This window comes from Canis aureus, chromosome 3 (assembly GCF_053574225.1).
Source record: "Canis aureus isolate CA01 chromosome 3, VMU_Caureus_v.1.0, whole genome shotgun sequence".
Lineage (NCBI taxonomy): Eukaryota > Metazoa > Chordata > Mammalia > Carnivora > Canidae > Canis > Canis aureus.
This window is the reverse complement of record NC_135613.1, coordinates 63,701,940-63,722,559: the sequence shown is the minus strand read 5'-3', so window position 1 is coordinate 63,722,559 and position 20,620 is coordinate 63,701,940. Positions and strand designations below refer to the sequence as shown.

At 36.9% G+C, this 20,620-nt stretch overlaps 1 protein-coding gene across 7 annotated transcripts in view; it reads left to right on the top strand.

Annotated features, from left to right (window-relative positions):
• The window catches only part of GUCY1A2 (guanylate cyclase 1 soluble subunit alpha 2), a 425,713-nt gene that overhangs the window by 188,833 nt on the left and 216,260 nt on the right, over positions 1-20,620 (top strand). For all 7 annotated transcript variants that reach the window (XR_013376761.1, XR_013376760.1, XR_013376759.1 and 4 more), the window contains one exon: positions 6,953-7,438. Coding sequence is in view for 4 of the 7 variants with exons in the window: in XM_077893312.1 (XP_077749438.1) it covers positions 6,953-7,438 (486 nt within the window). In the remaining 3 variants the exon portion in view is untranslated. The remainder of the gene's footprint in view (positions 1-6,952; positions 7,439-20,620) is intronic.

The following is a 20,620-nucleotide window of genomic DNA, read 5'->3' as shown; positions in this document are numbered from 1 at the left end:
AAACAAAAGCTCTGCTATTTTATCAACTAAGCGATTTTTCACTTAGCATAATTCCCTACAGATTAAGCCACAATTTTACTTCTGTAAGTAGAATATTCTTTATATTATTATATGGTATTCTATGTTAGTTTAACCATTTACCCACTAAAATACATCTGGACTTTTTCCAGTTTTGGCCATTGTGAGTATATCTTATGGTGATTGATTTCTACTTTTTTAAAAATTTCTACTTTTATTCCATGTAGAACATATTATGTACAATTTCAATTTTAGAAATTTTTAAAAAGATTTTATTTATTTACGTATTTATTTTGAGAGCATGCACAAGCAGGAATGGAGCAGATGAGAGGGGAAGAATCTCAAGTAGACTACCTACTGAGCGTGGAGCTTGATGGGGGCTTGATCTCACAACCCTGAGATCATGACCTGAATGTTGTGGTGGTTTTTTGTTTTTGTCTTTAATGTGGATATGATCTGGCTTAGAGTATGTTCTATGAGTTCTTGAAAAATATGTGTACTATTGCTGTTAGGTGGATCATCCTACATATATTGTTAAGATCCTATTTGCTTAATTTTGCTGTTTCAGCCTGTAGTGGCTTCCTATGGTTAGTGTAACCCATTTCCACAAACTGAGGAATGTAAAACAACAGACATTTACTCTTACACAGTCCTGAAGGTCAGAGTCTGAAATCAAAGTGTGGGTAGGGCCATGGTCTCTCCATAACATCTGGAGGAGAATCTATTCCTTGACTCTTGTGGTTTCTGGTGGCTACTGGCGAGCCTTGCTGTTTCTTGGCTTGTAGTGACACTACTCCTGTGTCTCTGCCTCCACATCCTCATGGGTTGTGTGTACAATTTCCCTGTGCTTCTCTGTGCTAAGGATACCTGGGATGAATGCAGGTGGTATCATAATTTTTGTTTCACACTCAGTACATATAATTTAGACAACTCAGGAGAAGGATATTTATTCTGTGGTAATTACCCATATTTCTAGTTTTTCTGTTTTTTTTTTCCCCCTTCCAGATGCTGTAAGATTCCTTCTCATATTATCTTTCTGCCTGAAAATTTTTCTTTGGCCATTCTTTAAGGGTAGGTCTATGAGGACACAGACTTCTAGTTTTTCTTCGGTTGCCAATGTGTTTGTTTTCTCTTTGTTTTTTTTTTTTTTATTTTTTAAAATTTAAATTCAATTTGCCAACATATAGTATAACACTCATGCTCATCCCATCAAGCACCCTCCTCAGTGTCCATCACCCAGCTACTCCATCTCTGCACCCACCTCTCCTTCCACAACCCTTTATTTCCCAGTCAGGAGTCTCTCATGGTTTGTCTCCCTCTCTAATTTTTCCCACTAAGTTCCCTTCCTTTCCTTTATAATCCCTTTCACTCTTTCTTATATTCCACTTATGAGTGAAACCATATGATGATTGTCTCTTCGTTCTTCAAGAATAGTTTAGTTTACCCAGTTGTAGAATTTATGATAGGCTTTTCTTTTGATATTCAGAAGAGCCTGCTCCTTTCTTCTGGCCTCCCTAGTTCAGATGAGAAACCTGCTTCCATGCATTGTACTATTCCCTGTGAGTACTGCATCCTTTCCCTCTGGCTGCTTTCAAGAAATTTTCTTTGAATTTAGTTTTCAGAAGTTTAGTTAGGGATTGAATTAAACTGAGTCTGTTTGTGATGATCCTGTCTGAGATTCATATTGCTCCTTGAACCTGTGGATTTATATCATTTGTCAGATTAGAGACATTTTCTGCCATTATGTTTCCAATTTTTTTTTTCAGTCTTAACCTCTCTCCTTTCTTCCTGGGACTTCCATGATATGAAGGTTGGACTTTTTTTTTTCTTTTTTTGTTACTGTTCTGCAGGCCCCTGAGGCTCTGTTTATTTATTTTTATTTATTTATTTTAGTCTGTTTTCTCTCTGTGTTCAGACTGAGTAAATTCTCTTGAACTATCCTCAGACTCACTGATTCTTTCCTATCATCTCTGCTCCTTCTTTGAGTCCACCCAGCAAATTTGCTATTTTTGCTGCATTTTTTGGCTCTATAATCAACATTTGGTTATTTTTATATCTTCTATTGCTTCACTGAGATTTTCTAATTTTTTTGCTCTCTTCAAAAGAATTTGTAATTGCTTGTTGAAGCATTTTATGATGGGCTCTTTAAGGTCGTTGACAGATAATTCCAATATCTGATTCATTTCAGTGTTGACATCAATTGATTGCCTTTCCTCATTCAAGATCTTAATTTTCCTGGTTCGAATTACGATGTGTGGCTTCCTATTGTGTACTGGACAGTTTGGCTATTGTGTGAGAAGACACCAGACCCTATTAAAATTTTTATTTTAACAAGCAGTTGCTCTGTTTAGGTTTGGCATGCAGGTCCTGGCCTACTTCTGTGGTCAAGTGGCTGCAATGGCGGTGTAATTTTCAGAGCTCACATGCTGCTATTTTCATCTTTTGAGTTTATTTTTTGCTTCTGGGGCTCCCACTGGCTCTTGTTGCTGCTGCTTGAGGGGGAAGGGCAAACTCCCAGATGCAAGGTGGCCTGCGACCTTTATTCAAAAGAGGAGGTTATCTCCATGCTTGTGGGAAATGAGCACTTCTTGACTGGACTGATGTCAAGATCCTTATTCCTGGTGGCTTCAGCCATGCGGTATCTCAGGAAGGGCCCTGAGAAGAGGGAGAATCTCAGCACTCTGAGGACATAGAAATTTCTCAAGCTGCCCATTTGTCTCCTAGTTGGTTTTTTTTTTCTTCTTCTTCTTCTTCTGAATCTAATTCTTCAAAGTGAATGCTACTCTGTGAGAACAAAAGCCCATCTGGACACATGGGGACATATCATTCTGTCTGTGCTTTTGTAAGTTATATCCTAAAGATCTGAAATATCTGAAATCACAGCTAGAAGTGACTTTTACTATACTGATTTAGGTGGGTAGGCATGAAAGTAGCTATTTAAATCTACATGAAGAGCAACAACTTCTGTCTTTTTTTCCTGCCTGCTGTGAATATCTCATTAAGGTTATTTTGCTGTCACATTGGTTTGCATGTAGAATTATTATTGCCTCCTCAGTCCCTGCCCAACCCCCTACCCATCCTGCTTCTTCAGTGGTTAAGAGCAGATCCTCTGGAGTCCAACTTGAGTTTAAATGCTGACCCTGCTGTTTATTAGCCTGTGCATTCTGAGCAAGTCTCTTACCTTCCTAAATCTCATCTAAAAAAATGATGACAGTCATAGGGTAAAGTAAAATTTAATAACAACATATAGCTTAAGTACTCAGCACAGTACCTGGCTGGTGACAAGCACGCAACAGATGTGATGAGTTAGCTAGTTGTTCATCCTCAGTAATAGCATTATCATTTCGTCTCCACTTTAGAAAAGCTTTGGAAGTAAAAATAATAGAACCTGGGTTAGTTTGCCCTCTTAATGTCAAGAGAGCAGCAATTCAAATCCAGATCTGCTTTTTACAAATCTTTTTTTGCTAACCATTGTATATAACCATGCTACAAATGATTATCTTGTGAGACTTGAGTCTCCGTGGGAGCATGGGTTAGTCAGTCCATGTTCCGGATATGCAAAAATACAAGAATGTATAGTTTAGAGCCAAGCATACTCAATTTTCAATTAATTATTGATTATAGTGATAAATATTTTTATAGATATATCTATGCATAAAAATAAAAAAACACAGCTAGTTTAATATAACCTGACCACCATACTTTGTAAAAGGATGACTTTTAACCCTTTTGCCCAAATACTCCTTTTTCATTATGCTTACCAGTTTCTGAAATCTGATAGATTGATTTTAGAAGATTTTATTTCTCCATTTGACAGAGTCAAAGCACAAGTAGAAAGAGCATCAGAGGGAGAAGGAGGCTCCCTGCCAAGCAGGGAGCCTGATGCTGGGCTTGATCCCAGAATCCTGAGATCATGACCTGAGTTAAAGGCAGGTGCTTAACCAACTGAGCCACCTGGGCGCCCCTGAAATCTGATAGATTTAAAAACAGTTTATTTTTCTTAGGCATTATGCTCTTTCATTTAAATTTTAGTATAATTTGAAATGCATTAAGAACTTACATGTTTCCATTTTATGTATTTTCCCATAAATCTGCTTCCTATACATAAGAATATATAATTTCTATAATAATTCTGCACATTGCTAAATGAACAAGTGAAGATGATGGTGAATTCCTGAATTTATGATTATAATGGTACAAATGTAATTCAAAAGGAATAATTTATGTTATTACCAATTAAAGTAAAAACACATTTATGATAGAGACACAAATGCTTCAGTTATATTTGCCCATTTATTAAATAAGGGAAAAATTCACTGATGAAAAAATATTAAAAGTTATTTACATGTACATTGGGGCTTATGAGTTGTTATTCTGTAGTGTAGGAGGTAAGCAATCACTTTTTCCTCAGACTCTGTTGATTCAGAGATTTCAAAATAAAAACCACCCAAACAGCTAATGGCCACGTATAGATCAAGAACCTATTTATGTTTTATATTTTTGAGCTAGGAATTGCAGATATTCGACTCAGCTTCTTTTAAGTTAAACAAAAACGCTATTGTTTATTACATATAGCAAATAATACATAATGTTGTTAGTGCATGTACCATAGGCTGATTCTGTATCTGACATAAAGAGAGATGGTGGCAAGGGAGAAAGGGGTCCATTTGTGATGGGACACGTGGAGGTTGATGTCTTGGAAGAGAATGAAGTAATGAGGAAAGAGGGAGGGGCAGGGAGTGCTCATAAGAGAGAGAGACAGGCAGCAGGAGAGACAAAGACCAAGTGAAGAGAGGATGCTGGAAGTATAAGTCCATAAAACAAAGGGGAGAAGGGAGAAAAAAGTAAGATGGAGAAGAAGAAAACATCTGAAATGTGAGGGGGGAGAGAGAGAGAGAGAGAGAGAGAGAGAGAGAGAGACCACATACGTCTAAATCTAGATTTAGATCTCTGAGCATCAGAGATTTGCTTTTACAAAACTTAAACTTTATGAATAAATGGATCATGGTCAATTTTTAGCTTTGATGTTGTAGATTTTGTGTATCTTCCTTATGACACCTTCACCATCCCGATGGTGGGCAAGCATGTGCCATTAACAGCAGTCCTCTCAACACAGCCTGCCAGGCACAGCACACAGGACACAGCCTGGATATTCTCAGAACAGTCATCTCTGTCTGCACTCAGGCCATAGCCTGCAGCCTTGGGAAACTGCCCTGGTGGTGGTGGTGGGCGGCGGGGGGAGGGATTGGGAGTGTCTTCTGCACACCATTTTCTGGCCTCCATCACCATCCTATGTATCCTTGAGAAGGGGCATATTCTTTTATCTTTTTATGCTAATGACCTAGAGCAGTGTGAGTAAATAGGAAACAATAAATATTTCATTGAAGAAATGAGAGTACTAGGTATCAGAGGAGGAAATACTGAACACTCGTGGTAACTTCACTTAAGATAAAGCAAACATTTCATTTCATAAAAATTATAGTGTCAAGGGAGGACCTGATTTTATTTCCATGTCTGTACTGAATCTTGATGAATGGTACAGGTGGAATCATGTAAAACATAGATGCAGGCCTACACATCCAAATCTCTCAGTTTTACTGTATGTTTGTTCTATGCCTTCAGTTTCATCAGCCAGCCAAACTACTTCATGCTACAAATAATAAAGGAAAATAAATTTAATGAGCCACATCCATGTGGCAGTGGAAGGTGATATAGGTTAAACAGATATGCACTCTTGGTGGTCAACTCTTGGGCTGTTCTTTCTAGGTCATTACCACCTCTCTCCTTTCCAGGAGATACCTTACTCTGGCCCAGATAACTCTGTACAGCCACATCCTTTTTTTATTTTTATTATTTTTTAAAGATTTTATTTATTTGACAGAGAGAGAGAGGGAGAGATAGCATGAGCAGGGGAGGGATAAGTAGAGGGTAAGGGAGCAACAGGATCCTCACCAAGTGTAGAGGCTGATGTGGGACTCTATCCCAATCCTGGGATCATGACCTGAGCCGAAGGCAGATGCTTAACTGACTGAGCCACTGAGTCCCACTGTACAGCAACATCCTAAGTGCATTTCCTTTCCTGCTGCCGCTCCTTCCCTTGGAATGGCTCATAGGGTGCCATGCTAAGCTAGCATCAGTTTGCGTCCACTGATGGAACACATGAAACATCAGTCGCCCAAGTTCTGTAGTCAAAGAATACAGAAAGGAGGGACCAATTTAAAGTAGTGCATCTTCAGGTTCTTTATCTTCCTAACTGAATTCCTTTAGTGTTATTCTGATTTAGGGGGTATATTTTCAGCTCATAGTGAACATGATATTTGATTGAAAATTACTTCCTGATAATACAGACATAATCACATCTAGTTTAAATTTTTATTTTTAAAGATAAAGTGAATCATTCTGTAAGTCAGTGCAAGAACTACTATATATTCAAAGGTCTACAAGCCTTGAAAAATGACTTATGTAAGGCCAAACAATTATTTTGATTTATTTGAATTTCTGGACTTTTTTTCCCTGAGTGTTATTTTAATGACTTGAATACAGTTGTTTTGACAGATGGATTTATCCTAATTTTATTATTAAGCAGGTTGAAAGGTGCTAAATTGACTCATGAGCCAATTTCATGATGAGCCTGAGTGTAATTTCATTTTGAATAAAAAATGTTTTTCAGGTTCATTTCTCATTGATCTCACTCATCATTTCATCATTGTCTTTAGGAAGTGGCAAAGTGGGGCATAATAACAAAGATTTCTGTTCAGAACCATGAATTTTACACAGGTTGCCAACCATATTCAAATTTGCTCATATGAATGCAGAAATTCAGCATAGCTAATATACATTTCTTGTTCCTTCTCTTCATCAGATAGTAAATTAACTTTTTTTGTGAACCTACTATGTGAAGAGCACTGATTAAAATTTCATGTTAATTTTGCAGGTGATGGAAGTCAAAGGACAGATGATCCATGTCCCAGAATCAAATTCCATTTTATTCTTGGGCTCTCCATGTGTGGACAAGTTGGATGAACTCATGGGCCGAGGGCTGCATCTCTCAGACATCCCTATTCATGATGCCACCCGAGATGTCATTCTGGTTGGTGAACAGGCAAAGGCACAAGATGGCTTGAAGAAGAGGATGGATAAATTAAAGGCAACTTTGGAAAGAACTCATCAGGCCCTGGAAGAAGAAAAAAAGAAAACAGTGGATCTTCTGTATTCTATTTTCCCTGGTGATGTAGCCCAGCAGCTGTGGCAAGGGCAGCAGGTGCAGGCAAGAAAGTTTGATGACGTTACCATGCTCTTCTCGGACATTGTTGGCTTCACAGCCATATGTGCCCAGTGTACTCCCATGCAGGTGATCAGCATGCTGAATGAACTGTATACCAGGTTTGACCACCAGTGTGGATTTTTGGATATTTATAAGGTAAAGGGGTTTAGTTACTTATACACAAGTATTTTTTTTTATCATAAGTGATCTGAAATTGCAAGGATACAATTTTCTTTGTAAAGTTAAACTTGGTAGTAAATAATGGAAATCTCTTTAATTTAGAAATTTTAGACAGACTACAAGTATTCCTGTTTAATGGGTACATGTCCATTATAAGTCAGTTTATAGTATTGACTAATAGGTAACTGAATCATAATATTGTTTAGTAAGGAAAAGGCTGTAGAGCTCCTTCTCTAAGTTCATTATTATTATTATAGAATTAAATTGCTGAGTTCCAGACAACTTTTCACAACATAATTAGTCTTTCTTAGAGAACAGGATTCCAATATGAACTAAGAATTTTTATTTGACAGTTAATATGAAGAAGTAAGTTATGTTAAAATATGCATTGCATTATCAGTAAATGATGATTAATCAGTGTTTTGCACTGCATTGTCAAATAAGGTAAGTCCTTCTAATTCTGAAGGAATACTTGTAAATATTCTATCTATTACCAAATGACCAGTGGTTTTTAGTGGAAGCACTTTACTTTTCCAAGCCAAATAGTGGAAGAGCTTTGAAAATGGGTACCAGTTACCATTTTTGGGGTCTGATTTGGTGAACTCCTTATGAATTTATTACCCAAATTGGGGCAATCTCTTGAGTGATTCAGCCTCTTATCCACCTAATGAATAACTCTAACTTTACATAATTTCCCATGGATTACGCATTGTTGAGGTACATGGTTTTTTTATATGAAGAACAGAAAGTACTTTGAGTATAAACAGTAGTGAACTGTAGGCTTTTATTTTCTCTTTACTAATCCATTTACACTGCTTTCTTTTTATAGTATGATCTACACATAAGAAGACTTGAAAAGAAGCATTGTAGTTTCATATTATTATCCCACAGGGTGTTTTCATTATGGTGTTTCTCCTTTAGAGAAACATGTTCTCTAGTTCCATTATATATAATGGAATTTAGCTGATGCTAAATATTTTAATAAGTCTCTTTGGAGGGGTGAACATTCAGTGTGTGGTATAAGCAAACTTCCTTATAATGTATTGTTATATAATATATGGCAGAGGTTGTCAAATATCTGATCCTAAATCAAAGAGACATGACAGTGAGTTTGCCACTGTTACACTCGGTCATTTCCAGAAGGTAGAGCAGCTTGGCCTGAATCTGCCAGCATATTCCTTTCCCCAGACTGAGGGCTCTACTGTACTAATCTCAGCAATGACCAACCTCCTTCCTCTATGAACCCCTGATTTGCTGTGTTAGCTTTCTCCAACTAAAGTTGTCATGTTATTTTGGCCCTAAGCTCTTAAAACTAAATGAGAATGATAAACAAATAACTAGATTCTCCTTTGAAAGAGCAAGGGAATCCCTAATTTAATATAAGCATCAGGTTTTGAGAAAAAAAAGAAAAACATGATGTCTTCTGAGGGTACTACCACTTCGAGGTTTGAAATATGGATTTCACAGACATCAAGTTTCCTTTCGCTTGAGATAAGCTAGGATACCTCATTGTAAAAGAAAATTTATGGGACTATCCTGCATGATCCTCAAATTTTTCTGTATGTTTTTTACACCATGGATAGTTCCATAAAGTAGTAAATAATTATCAGCAAGTTTTCAGTTATAAAATGAATTTACTGTTTCCCTGATTCTAAGGATTGGCTTTCCAGCCTTCATATATAAACAAAACATTCCTGGTTCACAAATTCTCTTAAATTCAACTTGCTTATGAAATTTCAGCAATAAGTTTATAAAATAATACAATTTTAAGGCCAGGTATTTTTAACATACCTTTGGTGCTGGTATGTGTTTGTATCTTGAATAGGTGTCTGTGGCAGGTTTCATGTTCACTCAGGTAATGGGGGTTGAGTGTAGAGTCCAGACAGGGAAACACGTTATGTGCTAAAGCAGAGTGATGATAGGATGGCCAAAGAGAGAGAAAGACAAAATAAAGAGAGAATATTACCCTTGCATAGGATCAAGCAATGTACCTTATAGGAAATTTATTAGGAGAAACATAAATTAGAGATCCTCTGAGTTACCTAATTTGAGATTTCTAATCATCATAAGCAGACTAGCTTATTTTCTAGAAAATTTACACGGTGCTGTTTTTTACCATGAGCTATCTGCTAAATTTTTAATGGCTATTGAAAAAAAAATTCTAAAGGTGGTAGAATTTTTAAAGGACCATACACCTGCTGATTTCATAAAACTAAGACTTTTGCTGGACTTAGAGTCCATTTAGAATTTTTGTGGAATAATTATACCTCACAGAAAAATATGGTGGAGCCCAATTTTATGTTAGAAATGTGAAAGGAAACCAAGTAGAGCTGAATGCCAAGAAAAACGCAGAAAGAGTTCCCCACAGGGGGGCATTTAAAGTCTGCCACTGTCCAGTGAGACTCCAGTTCCCAAACTGATGGTTGTCCTTTTCTTGATCATCATTTTATTCCATGTTTACCTATCATTTGGGAGGATGACGCAGTGATAGATTATAATTCCAGGGGTAGAATTCAGCTAAAGTAGGCTGTAGTGAGAAATAAACCTTCTACAAAGAAGGAAGTGTAAGAGGAAGCTATAGATTTTACTGTGCATGTTTCAAGCATTTAGAAAATTAAAATCTTTACAATGCTTGGCTGCCAAGATGTTACAGGTATATGAATACAAGTAAAATCTAGGTAAATTGAAGGAAGCATGGGTTATAATTTTGATCCTCTTATAATTAGAAAAGTAAATATTTAGTAAAAAGTCAACATAAAGAGTGCACGGTTTTTGCTCCTCTAATTTTATAGGGTATAGAGAATGAACAAAGAACCAGTAATTCTAACCTTTCTTATTTTTGGCATATAGATGATAATGATAGCATTAGATATTGAAGCAACCTAGTGAGGGTTTTACCTTACTTTTGCCTCTGGCAAGCCCATTAGTTAGAAACAAGGGAGAAGCAAGAAGGGTTAGTGAGCCCTTCATGCTTCTCTCACTCCATTGAGCCAAGGATGCAGTCCCCCGGTGCTATCCTAAATGCACTTCTTAGACATCGCTTCTTCATACCTTTAAGCACTTTGTAAACTGCACTTTTCTCAATTTGTCACCTATAAAGTTAAGATGCTAAATGTATCCACCTCAGAGTTACTGTATTTCAGTGAGCTGATAGAGGCAAAGTGTTTATAACAGCAACTGGCGTGAGGTAGTGAAGTACAGGGGAGCAGGCATTGTTAGTTCTCAGACAAGTACATCTGGACATACAGCAGTGTGCCTATGAGACTACTCTGGGTGTTTTCATATGTAGATAACAAGAGTGTACTCTGTGCTTATGACAAAAGAATAAAATATCTCACTTAATCTCCCATGATTAACAGGTGGGGTGGTTTCATTATGTCCATTGGGAAAGGTTAAATAATCCAGACAACATGACTCATATATCAGTATTTTAACGAGAGCTTGTCTGATTCTAAAGGCTATAATATTTTCATGAGTCTGGGCTATGATCTAGACAAAGATAAAAGAACAAAAACAAATAGTGGAACCGGTTTTAAAACTATGTCATGTCATCAGTAACTATAGTTAGACTGTCACCTGTTGAAGAAAAATCCTGTGATCATCTTGTCCAAATCTGCCCACTTCCCTTCTAGTAGCAAATAGTTCAGAGTTTTGAGAAGCTGTGTTTACAAGTTGGGGGCTCTCAGGGTGCCTAGGTGGCTCAACTGGTTAAGTATCCGACTCCTAATTTCAGCTCAGGTCATGATCTCATTGTCATGAGATAGAGCCCCACATTGGGCTCTGTACTAGGTGTGTAAGCTGCTTAGGATTCTCTCTCTCTCTCTGTCCCTCTTTCCCTGCTTGCTCTCTCTCAAAAAAAAAAAAAAATTGGGGACTGTCCCATCTGCCGTCCTCCTTTTTGATCAGAAACCAGTAGCATCTTCTCTCTTCATTACTTTTATGGAGAATAACATACCAAGAATGGAACAATGGGATCAGTGGTCCCAAGTGCAGGCCATGGGCAATATAATTTTAAAATAATAAAATGAATAAAAATTTATTTTTAAAAATAATTTTGGCCAGGCAACTCTTAAAAAAACGTTAGTAATAAAATCTTTTCCTCTTTTGTGGTGGGGGTAGAAGAAGCATTTCCATTGCAAACCCCAAACTTGGTTTGCAGAGGTTAGTGAAGTTATACATTAAGTATCACTGCCAGACTTGGATTGGAGAGAATGGGTAGAAAGACAAGATGGAGTAGCCAGAAAATGCCAGATTTGTTAGATCAGGGAACTGGTGTTGAGTATCTGAAAAACAACACAAAGTTCATATTGACAAGGGAATGCAAGTATTCTAAGTTCGTGTGGAAAAGCTGAGGGTAACAAAATAGGAAGGAAGAGGAATCCAGACCCATTCTTAGGGGAACAAACCTTTGGGACTGAGAACAATGATACAGTATCTGGAAACAAGGCATTGTGTCCAGGCAGCAAGTATGAAGACAAGCATCAGGACAAACAGATACAGAGCCAGAGTCTTTTCCCCGTCCAGGACTCTTAGAACCAGGGGATGCATAGGTTCCCCTCTATAGAGTCAACAGGTAATATAATAATGCAACTTCATCAAAGGATATAGAGATAACCACTGAGCTTTTAAATGCTGAAACAGGAGTTAGACCCACAGAGGAGCTAGAGTTAGCAGGTTAGTTCTATCCATTCTTGAAAATGAATAGAACATATTTGGAGACTCTTGACATTACTATAATTTGAAAATTGTGAGATAGCTTGAGTCCTGAAAATCTCCGAAAACCAATGGAGACACTATTGACTTTGTAACTTCCAAACTTCTGTAAATACAACACAAATAAAAAGAGCTAGAAAGCTGTTAAGATCATATACATTTCATATAATTTATATAAGTAGATTGTTCTGTTTTGGTCTATTAACTATAGAGTCCTAAAATGAATAGCGAATACAGAAGTACACAGTGATAAATATCCAAGATAGTAAGGTTTATATATCAGATGGACAGAGTTCAATCTTGAGTGGGCACATTAATACCTCAAGGAAACAGTCATGCTCCCCTTTGGATTCAGACGTCTTAGTGAAGACTGTGTATACTTTGCACTATCAAGCTAGTGGTTTGTAAATTGGATAAGGAGCTATCCCAGACTAAAATTCCCATCATTAACCTACTTTGTAGGAGCTGAGAGCAGATGTTTCTCATATAAACTTACCAGGCTACAGAACTCTATGCCTCGAGAATTTTTTTTTCTTGTCTTTTGACCAAATGGAGCTACTACAGCCTTTGTCCACTGGACCTTCAGCCAGTTTCCAGGAAATGAAGCAGAATCTCAAGGATACACTCTAGAGTGAATTGGATTCAGCAAGAAAAAAAAATACTGAAATGCCTCCCTTCCAACTTGGTTTGTTTTGTGATAAAATAGCCTTTTAAAATACTTAAGTACTTAGGTTATTCTTGGAATTTTAGAAACATGTGTATATCCTCTTACTCCATTTCCCAGCACTGAATGCCCATTCCATATGGTAAATACTGAGTGACTGGTTCATCCCCGCCCCCCGCCAGATTTACATATTTTCTGCTTTAATGATCAGTACACATACATTTGAAATTAAAGCTAACCAAAGATTTATACTAGTCCTCAGTGGTTTCCATCAGCATCAATGCCATTGATTTTTACTAGAAATGAAGTCACAGTGTCTTCTCATACATCTAGAAAACAGGAATTTCTAAAGTAAAAATATGTGTGTATAGATATATATATTTTTTCCACATCATTCATTCACTCATCCAATAAATATTGTTGCCTCACTCACTTGATAATAGGGTGGCTCCTATGGAAGCCTACAAAGTGTTATGGAAATTCATATATATATATTTAGCCCAATTTTAATGAGTAGAGAAGAACTAATTTACATGCTTTGTAAGGTAAGGTGAAAGTCACAGATAAGCATTCTATTCTGATATCTTTTCTACTAGGGGGATTGTATTGTCACTTTCAAAATACATTAATGCCCTAAAAATTACCTGATGAGGGTTTTGCCTCATTTAAATTCTTGCCTTCAGCATACTTAGGTTGGAGATAAGGGAGAAACAAGGGGAAGGGTGGATACTTTTCCATGTTCCTGCCCTGTATTCAGATAAAGCTGCCGAGCCCCAGTGCTACTTTACTATATGCTACGTGGAGTTCTGGTCCTTTTACATTTAACCTCTTATTTGCCCTCTCTACTTGAGTTTTACCATCTGTAAATAGACTAATTTCATCTACCACATAGTTATATTTTATGAGTTTTTAAATGAAATAGGCATAAAGTGTTTATTGCAGTGTCTGGCCCATGGTAGTAAATATAGATGCTAACTGTCCTTTCTCAAATAGGTGTTTCTGGTTATAGATGGTGAGTGGGTGTGTGTTTTATATGCACACGCTTATATGTGCATGTGTTTGTATATAAATACAGTGTAGCCAGTGATTTTAAAAAAATGTATATTTTATTGGGCAGCCCCGGTGGCTCAGCGGTTTAGCGCCGCCTTCGGCTTGGGGTGTGATCCTGGAGACCCGGATCAAGTCCCACGTCGGGCTCCCTGCATGGAGCCTGCTTCTTCCTCTGCTTGTGTCTCTGCCTCTCTCTCTGTCTGTCATGAATAAATAAATAAAATCTTTTTAAAAATATTTTATTTATTTGATAGAGAAGAGAGGAGAGCTCAGAGGGAGAGGGGGAGGGAGAGGGAGAGGCAGGCTCCCGGCTGAGCAGAAAGCCGAATGAGCCTGGGGCTCCATTCCAGGACCTGGGATCAGGAACTGAGCCAAAAGCAGATGCTTCACTGACTGAGACATCCAGATGCTCCTAACCAGTGCTTATTAGAGATAGATAAAATGTTAATTTGCTTGGGTTCATTCTTTCAGGTCATGAGAATTACATTGTATACCACAGAAAGTGTATGAAAGGAGGATAGGGAGAGAAGTAAAAGTCAGGGCTAAGAGAAGCCCCCTGAAATGCATTGTTTGTAGCATCATCACTGGGTCCTCACGGATCCTCATTCCTGAAGATGAGTCCATCCATAGTCTGTTTTCATTTTAATCTGAATAAAGTGTAACTTATAAAGATGACAGTATTTCTTTCAGTAGCATTGACTCTCCCAATGTTATGACCAACATTAAGAAATGGAACCAAAAATGTTTATTTTTTTATGTTCTAATCTGTCATCCTGAATGGTTTGCTTTCTACATTCAAACATTTTCTTTCAGTGTTGTGACAAATTCTGAAACAGAGAGAAGGGTAAAATAACTTGGATTACCACTCAGAAATCAAAATTGATGAAGTGTCTTGCTGACTTTATCAAACAAAGTGTTTGAGGGTGGTTCTTTTTATCCTTAATGATTTTTAATCTTCTAAAGAGTGGTGGCAGCTGCTCAGAGATTGACGTTTTTGATTTTTACACTACCAGGTGTTATGGACTGAATGTTTGCATCCTCCCAAAGTTCATTTATTGAAACCCTAACCCCCCAATGTAGTGGTGTTTTGAGGTGGGGTCTTCGGAAGGGTAATTTGGTTTAGATGAGGGAAAGACCCCATGATGGAATCAGAGTCCTTATAAGAAGAGGAAGAGACCAGAGTTCCTTCTGTTTCTGCCAAGTGAGGACACAGGGAGAAGGTGGCCACCTGCTAGCCAGGAAGTGTACCCTCACCAGGGAAATGAATTAGAGCACCTTGATCTTAAATAACCAGCCACCAATGCTGTGAGAAAGTCCTGTTTTTTGAGCCATCTAGTCCACGATATTCTGTTATAGCAGCCTGAGTGGAATAAGACACCAAGAAAATCTCTACAAGTCTAAAAACAGTCTGGAAATTTATGATATAAGTCTCTAGCAAGTTTTCTTAGTATATGAAGCCCATGTTGCTAGGATTTCCTGTATCTGTAAGGATAAATGTTACTCTATGGTATAAGTGAAAGATTTTTCACTAGCCTTTATGCAGCTTATGTTATTACAGAGTGCCTGTCTTTTGTGTATCAATCAGCTGTAAAGAAGTTAAGCTCTGAGCTCACCAGCATGTTTGCCCTTGTCACCAACACCTTTATATCAGGACATTGTGAGAACCTAGCTTTTACTCCGTATATATTTTGCAATTTTAAGTCTACCACCTAGTCAGTGAGTTACTCCAATATGTTAACTTAAACATTTCACTTAAAAACATCAATTTTTTTCTTTGTGAAAAATTGTCATTACATAATCATTTCTGTTACCCTGAGGCCATTTAGCAGAGGAATTCTGGCAAGCTTTAGAATGTGAACATGTCAGTTATAGTCACATCAAGGTTTGTAATACGTGAGTATAGGATGAGCTTACTAAAATGGAAATTGATCTTCTAGATAGGACAGCTGTCTCTCACTTATCTGATAGGGTAGCCGCAGTGCAATCTGCAAATCTTAATTGGATTGTTTCTGTTACCTTCCTCACCAAACCTCAATTAATGTTTGTTATAGAGCAGAAATGTAATACACAATTTTCTCACTTTTTACCCCTTGAAACACTGATTTAAAAAACGCAAATCCCTGAAAACAAAATGGAACTTAAAAAGTGGAATTCACATATACTAAATATAAACTGTGTTCTAAACACAGTGCTGAATGCCTTAATTGGGGTATCTTATTTATTTTCCAGAAGAACACTATTTCATTGGTGTTCTTTCATCCCTTTTGAAGATAAGTTTTAGTAAGTGGCAGAGATGTCATTTGAATTTAGCTCTGATTCGGCTTTATATTGTCGAAAACAGTGGTTGAAATCATTCATGTTTCAGATAACTACCATTCCTAATTAGATGCAGAAGTAGGACCAAAGATTGTTCTAGCTTTTATATATGTATATTTCAGAAATTAATATCCTGCATCCAGTAGTTGATAGTCACAAGACAAATTTCATATTGTTACAATGAGAACATTGGGTATGTCACAGGACTGTTGAAAGAGCAATGAAAACTAATAACCAAAACTCTTTATTATGAACACGAGGCTCTTGAAATAATAGTTGGGGGATGAGTTTGAGTTTTTAAATTGTGATTTGAATTTTAGCCTAGAGTTAAGAATATAACTAGGTCTCCTTTTTTTAAGGCAAATCTGTACTGTTTTTTAATATGTGTTGGACTTCGTAAAGACTCATTCTCTTTGGTTCTAGGAAGCTAAAGAGAATCTTTATGCAGAAGTTAAAAAAATACTTTAAGCACAATAGAATATCCTTATGAAAGTTAGTGTTCCCCAAAATGAAATAGATTGGTTAGAGCTCTATGTTCTGCTCACTGGACTGAATCAAACACAATCTACAATGGGATAGGTAGAAGGAAATCTCAAAAGGTCACTTCATTCCATGAGATTCTACAATTCTAAATATTCCATGTTAGAGCTATACGTAGTTGGCTAGGAAAATGTTCCCAAAGTGAAAATTAGCCCTGGTGATTCTCTATTAATAGGTTATTCATATATGGCAAATTTGAAATTATTTAGATTTATTTTTTAAAGATTTTTTAAGGTGGAAAAGTGAGATTTAACTTTGTTTTCTGAAATTCAGGTATTTGATTATAAATGTATGCATATTTTGATGCATTTTTCAAGCCTTGAAATTGTTAGTAGGACTTTTAATAATCTAGAAAACTAAGAAATCAGCTGAAACAAAATTCTTATTGGACTGCTGGTCCAACTATGTGTGTGCATGCACCCACATGTTAGAATGTATGAAAGCTGCCTATTAAGATAATGCTGTTCTTAAGATAGTCCAAAGCAATATTTTTTAATTTCCTATTTTCCTTGGATACCCAAAGTTTGCTATTGTGTACATTTCTTTTCAACTGTCATGGAAAGAAAACTTTGTGCTTCTCCCGTTTTCCACTTAACCTAATTTCATTACTCATGTCACTGCCTCATAGTAGGGCATATTTTAGCCCTCTGATGAAAGGAGTTTCTGTAACTCTCCCAGGGAAGCCAGATTAGACTATTGAATTTGCTTATGACTGTGCAGTGACATTTAAGCAGAGGGGGAAGCATATTAGATATCAATCCTGAAAAGCTAATTTTAATTCTTTGTTACTTAAGTTATATCACATACCTGTGCTTACCTTCTGCTTCTACAAAGCGGGAACCGTAGTACTGATCTAACATTTTTGTTGCAGTTGGCACATAAATTGTGCTCAGTAGATCATTGTTGTTGGGATTTTTTTCTGTCCATAAATTCAAAGTAATAACACTATCTGCAGTAAATACCTTGTGAATTAATGAACAGTGCAAGCAGCTGACTCCATCCTCACTGAAAAGAAAGAAGACCAGGGACACCTGAGTGGCTCAGTGGTTGAGCGTCTTGGCTCAGGGCATGATCCCAGGATCCTGGGAAGCTCATGAAGCTCCCCCCGGGGAACCTGCTTCTTCCTCTGCCTGTGTCTCTGTCTCTCTCTGTGTGTCTCTCATGAATAAATAAATAAAATCTAAAAAAATGTATATTAAAAAAAAAGAAAGAAGACCAGGGCTAAAGAGTGCCGTGGGAAATTTGCTATGAAGGGAGGGAAAAAGAGTGTCTGAGTCCATTTGGATTGGTGTAACAAAAATACCAAAGACCAGATAGCTTGTAAACAACAGAAGTTGTTCTGGAGTCTCCTGGTTCTGGGAGGCTGGGAATTCCAAGATCAAGGTGTCAGCAATCTCAGTGTCTAGTGGACAACTGGTTCCATTGATGGCTGTCTTCTTGCTGTATCTTCACATAGTAGAAGGGACAAGGATGCTTACCTTCTGTGGTCTCTCTTATAAGGACCCTAATCTGATTCATGAGGGTAGAGCCCTCCCAAAAGTCTCTGATCATTTCCCAAAATTCCTATATCCCAATATCATTACACTGGGGATTAGCTTTCAACGTAGGACGTTGTGGGGAACATAAACACTCAATCTACAGTAGACATTGATATTTTGTTGAATGCCTACTATGTGCCAGATATCATGCTAAGTTTCTTTATATATGCCTATTGATTTATTTTTATCTTCAACAAATAATTATTGACCACCTACTGTATTCTACATGCTAAGCTAATAAGCATTGGAGCATAGTAGTACTTAAGGCAGACATGGTCCAAATCCATAGATGCTTATAACTGATTATGGGGGTTGAACATTAAACAATAATTACATAGACAGTTAATAATTAAATAAAATTATGGTTATCACTGGAGAGGTATAAAATTATTTAATCTTTTCAGCAGCCTTGTAAAATAGATATTATCTGCCTTTCACAGAAGATGAAAATGAGATGAAAATGAGAAAATGTTATAAAGAACTTGTTTGAGGTCACAAAGATGGTGAATTTAGCATTGCTCAGGCTTTTTCCATTAGAGAAGGGTGCTTGGCGAGGTCTCAAGACTTTCTGATCCTACGGAGGTCCATAACTTTGACCAAAAACGTTTACCTATTTATACCTTAGAGAAATGTTTCTTGACCACATACTGCATGTCAGGCACCACATGTAGTAGTGAGCTAAGTCAACATGACACCTTCCTCCATGAAGTTCACAGTCTAATGATGAAGACAGTGATTAATCACTACTCAAAAAATATATTAACTACCATAGAATGACTGAGAAAAATTACATGGTGTTAGCCTGTGAGACACCTGATTTATTCTGAGAGCTCAGGAAGGCATCCCTGAGAAGATATCCTTTAAATAGAGGTCTGAAGGATGAGAAGGAACTAACTGGATAGGAAAGATGGTGGGAGTCGAGGATTCTATGCAGTGGAGTCAAGGTATATAAAGACTCTGAGTCAGAAAGGAACATGATGAAATGGGAGCAACTAATGAAGATCACCATGGTCAAACTTAAATAATGCAAGAGTAGCACAAGATAGAGATAGAGAAGTAGATAGGAGCTAGAACCTATAGGTGTTTTAGCTATTCTAAGAATTTTGTTCTTAATTATCAGAGCAAAATGAAGTCATTGAAGGATTTTGAATAGAGGAGTGACACAAGTAGATTTGCTTCATAAAAATCACTTTAAAAGTGATGTGGGGCATAGATCTGAGGTGAGGAGTTAGCAAGAGGAGAACATAAGGATATTATTGCTGTTGTTCAACTGAGAAATGTTGGTAGCATTACCTGGGCTGGCAGGTGTGTATGAGAAGCTTGTGTCAATGTTGGAAACATGATGGAAGTGGTTAATTTTGTCTACTTAATGGAAATACTTCCATTATTCATGCAAATCACCTGATCATCTGAATATATTCTGATATATATAGGCTAAATCTGAGTTGCTTGTTAACAATAACTTTGATGTTGAAAGATAATTTATACATTATCTTTATTGACCTAGCTCTTAATAGAGGTGTTTATAATACAGTTTGACTCAGTCATAATTCTCTAAGCATCTAGTATGTTAGCACTCTATTAGCCCCTGCAGGACTTAAAAAGATAACTAAGATATTATCCTTGCCTTCAAAAGTAAATGACCTAGTAATCTAGACAAGATGAGAACAAAGTATAAAGACAAATGACTGCAGTGGCAGATATGCTAAAGTCAAGTTTTACTGAGTTTCTACAAAAGAAACCATCAAAATGTCTTTCATAGAGCCTTTACCATTTTGCATTCCCAACAGCAAAGAAGGACTTCCTGTTGCTTTAAATCCTTATCAGCATTTGGTGTTTTCAGTGTTCTGGATTTTGGCATGTAGTGGTGTCTCATTATTGTTTAATTTGCAGTTGTTTGATGACATATGATGTGATGCATCTTTTCATATGTTTATTTGCCATCTATGTTATCTTTTTCGGTGAGGTGTCTGTTAAGGTATTTGGCCCATTTTTTAATTAAGTTGTTTTCTTATTGAATTTGAAGAGTTTCATGAGTCCTTTATCAGATAGATCAGTCTGATATCAATATTTTCTCCCAGTCTCTGTCTTGTTTTCCTATTCTCTTGCTATTATCTTTTACAGAGTGGGAGGTTTTAATTTTAATGAAATGCCATTTCATTTTTTCAGTTATTTCTTTCATAGATCATGTTTTTGGTATTGTACTAAAAATATATCACTGTACCCAAGGTCATCTAGGTTTTTTCCTATCTTCTAGGAGTCTTATAGTTTTCCATTTTCCATTTAAATCTTGATCCATTTTGAGTCAATTTTTGTGAAGTTCTGTGTCTGTGTCTA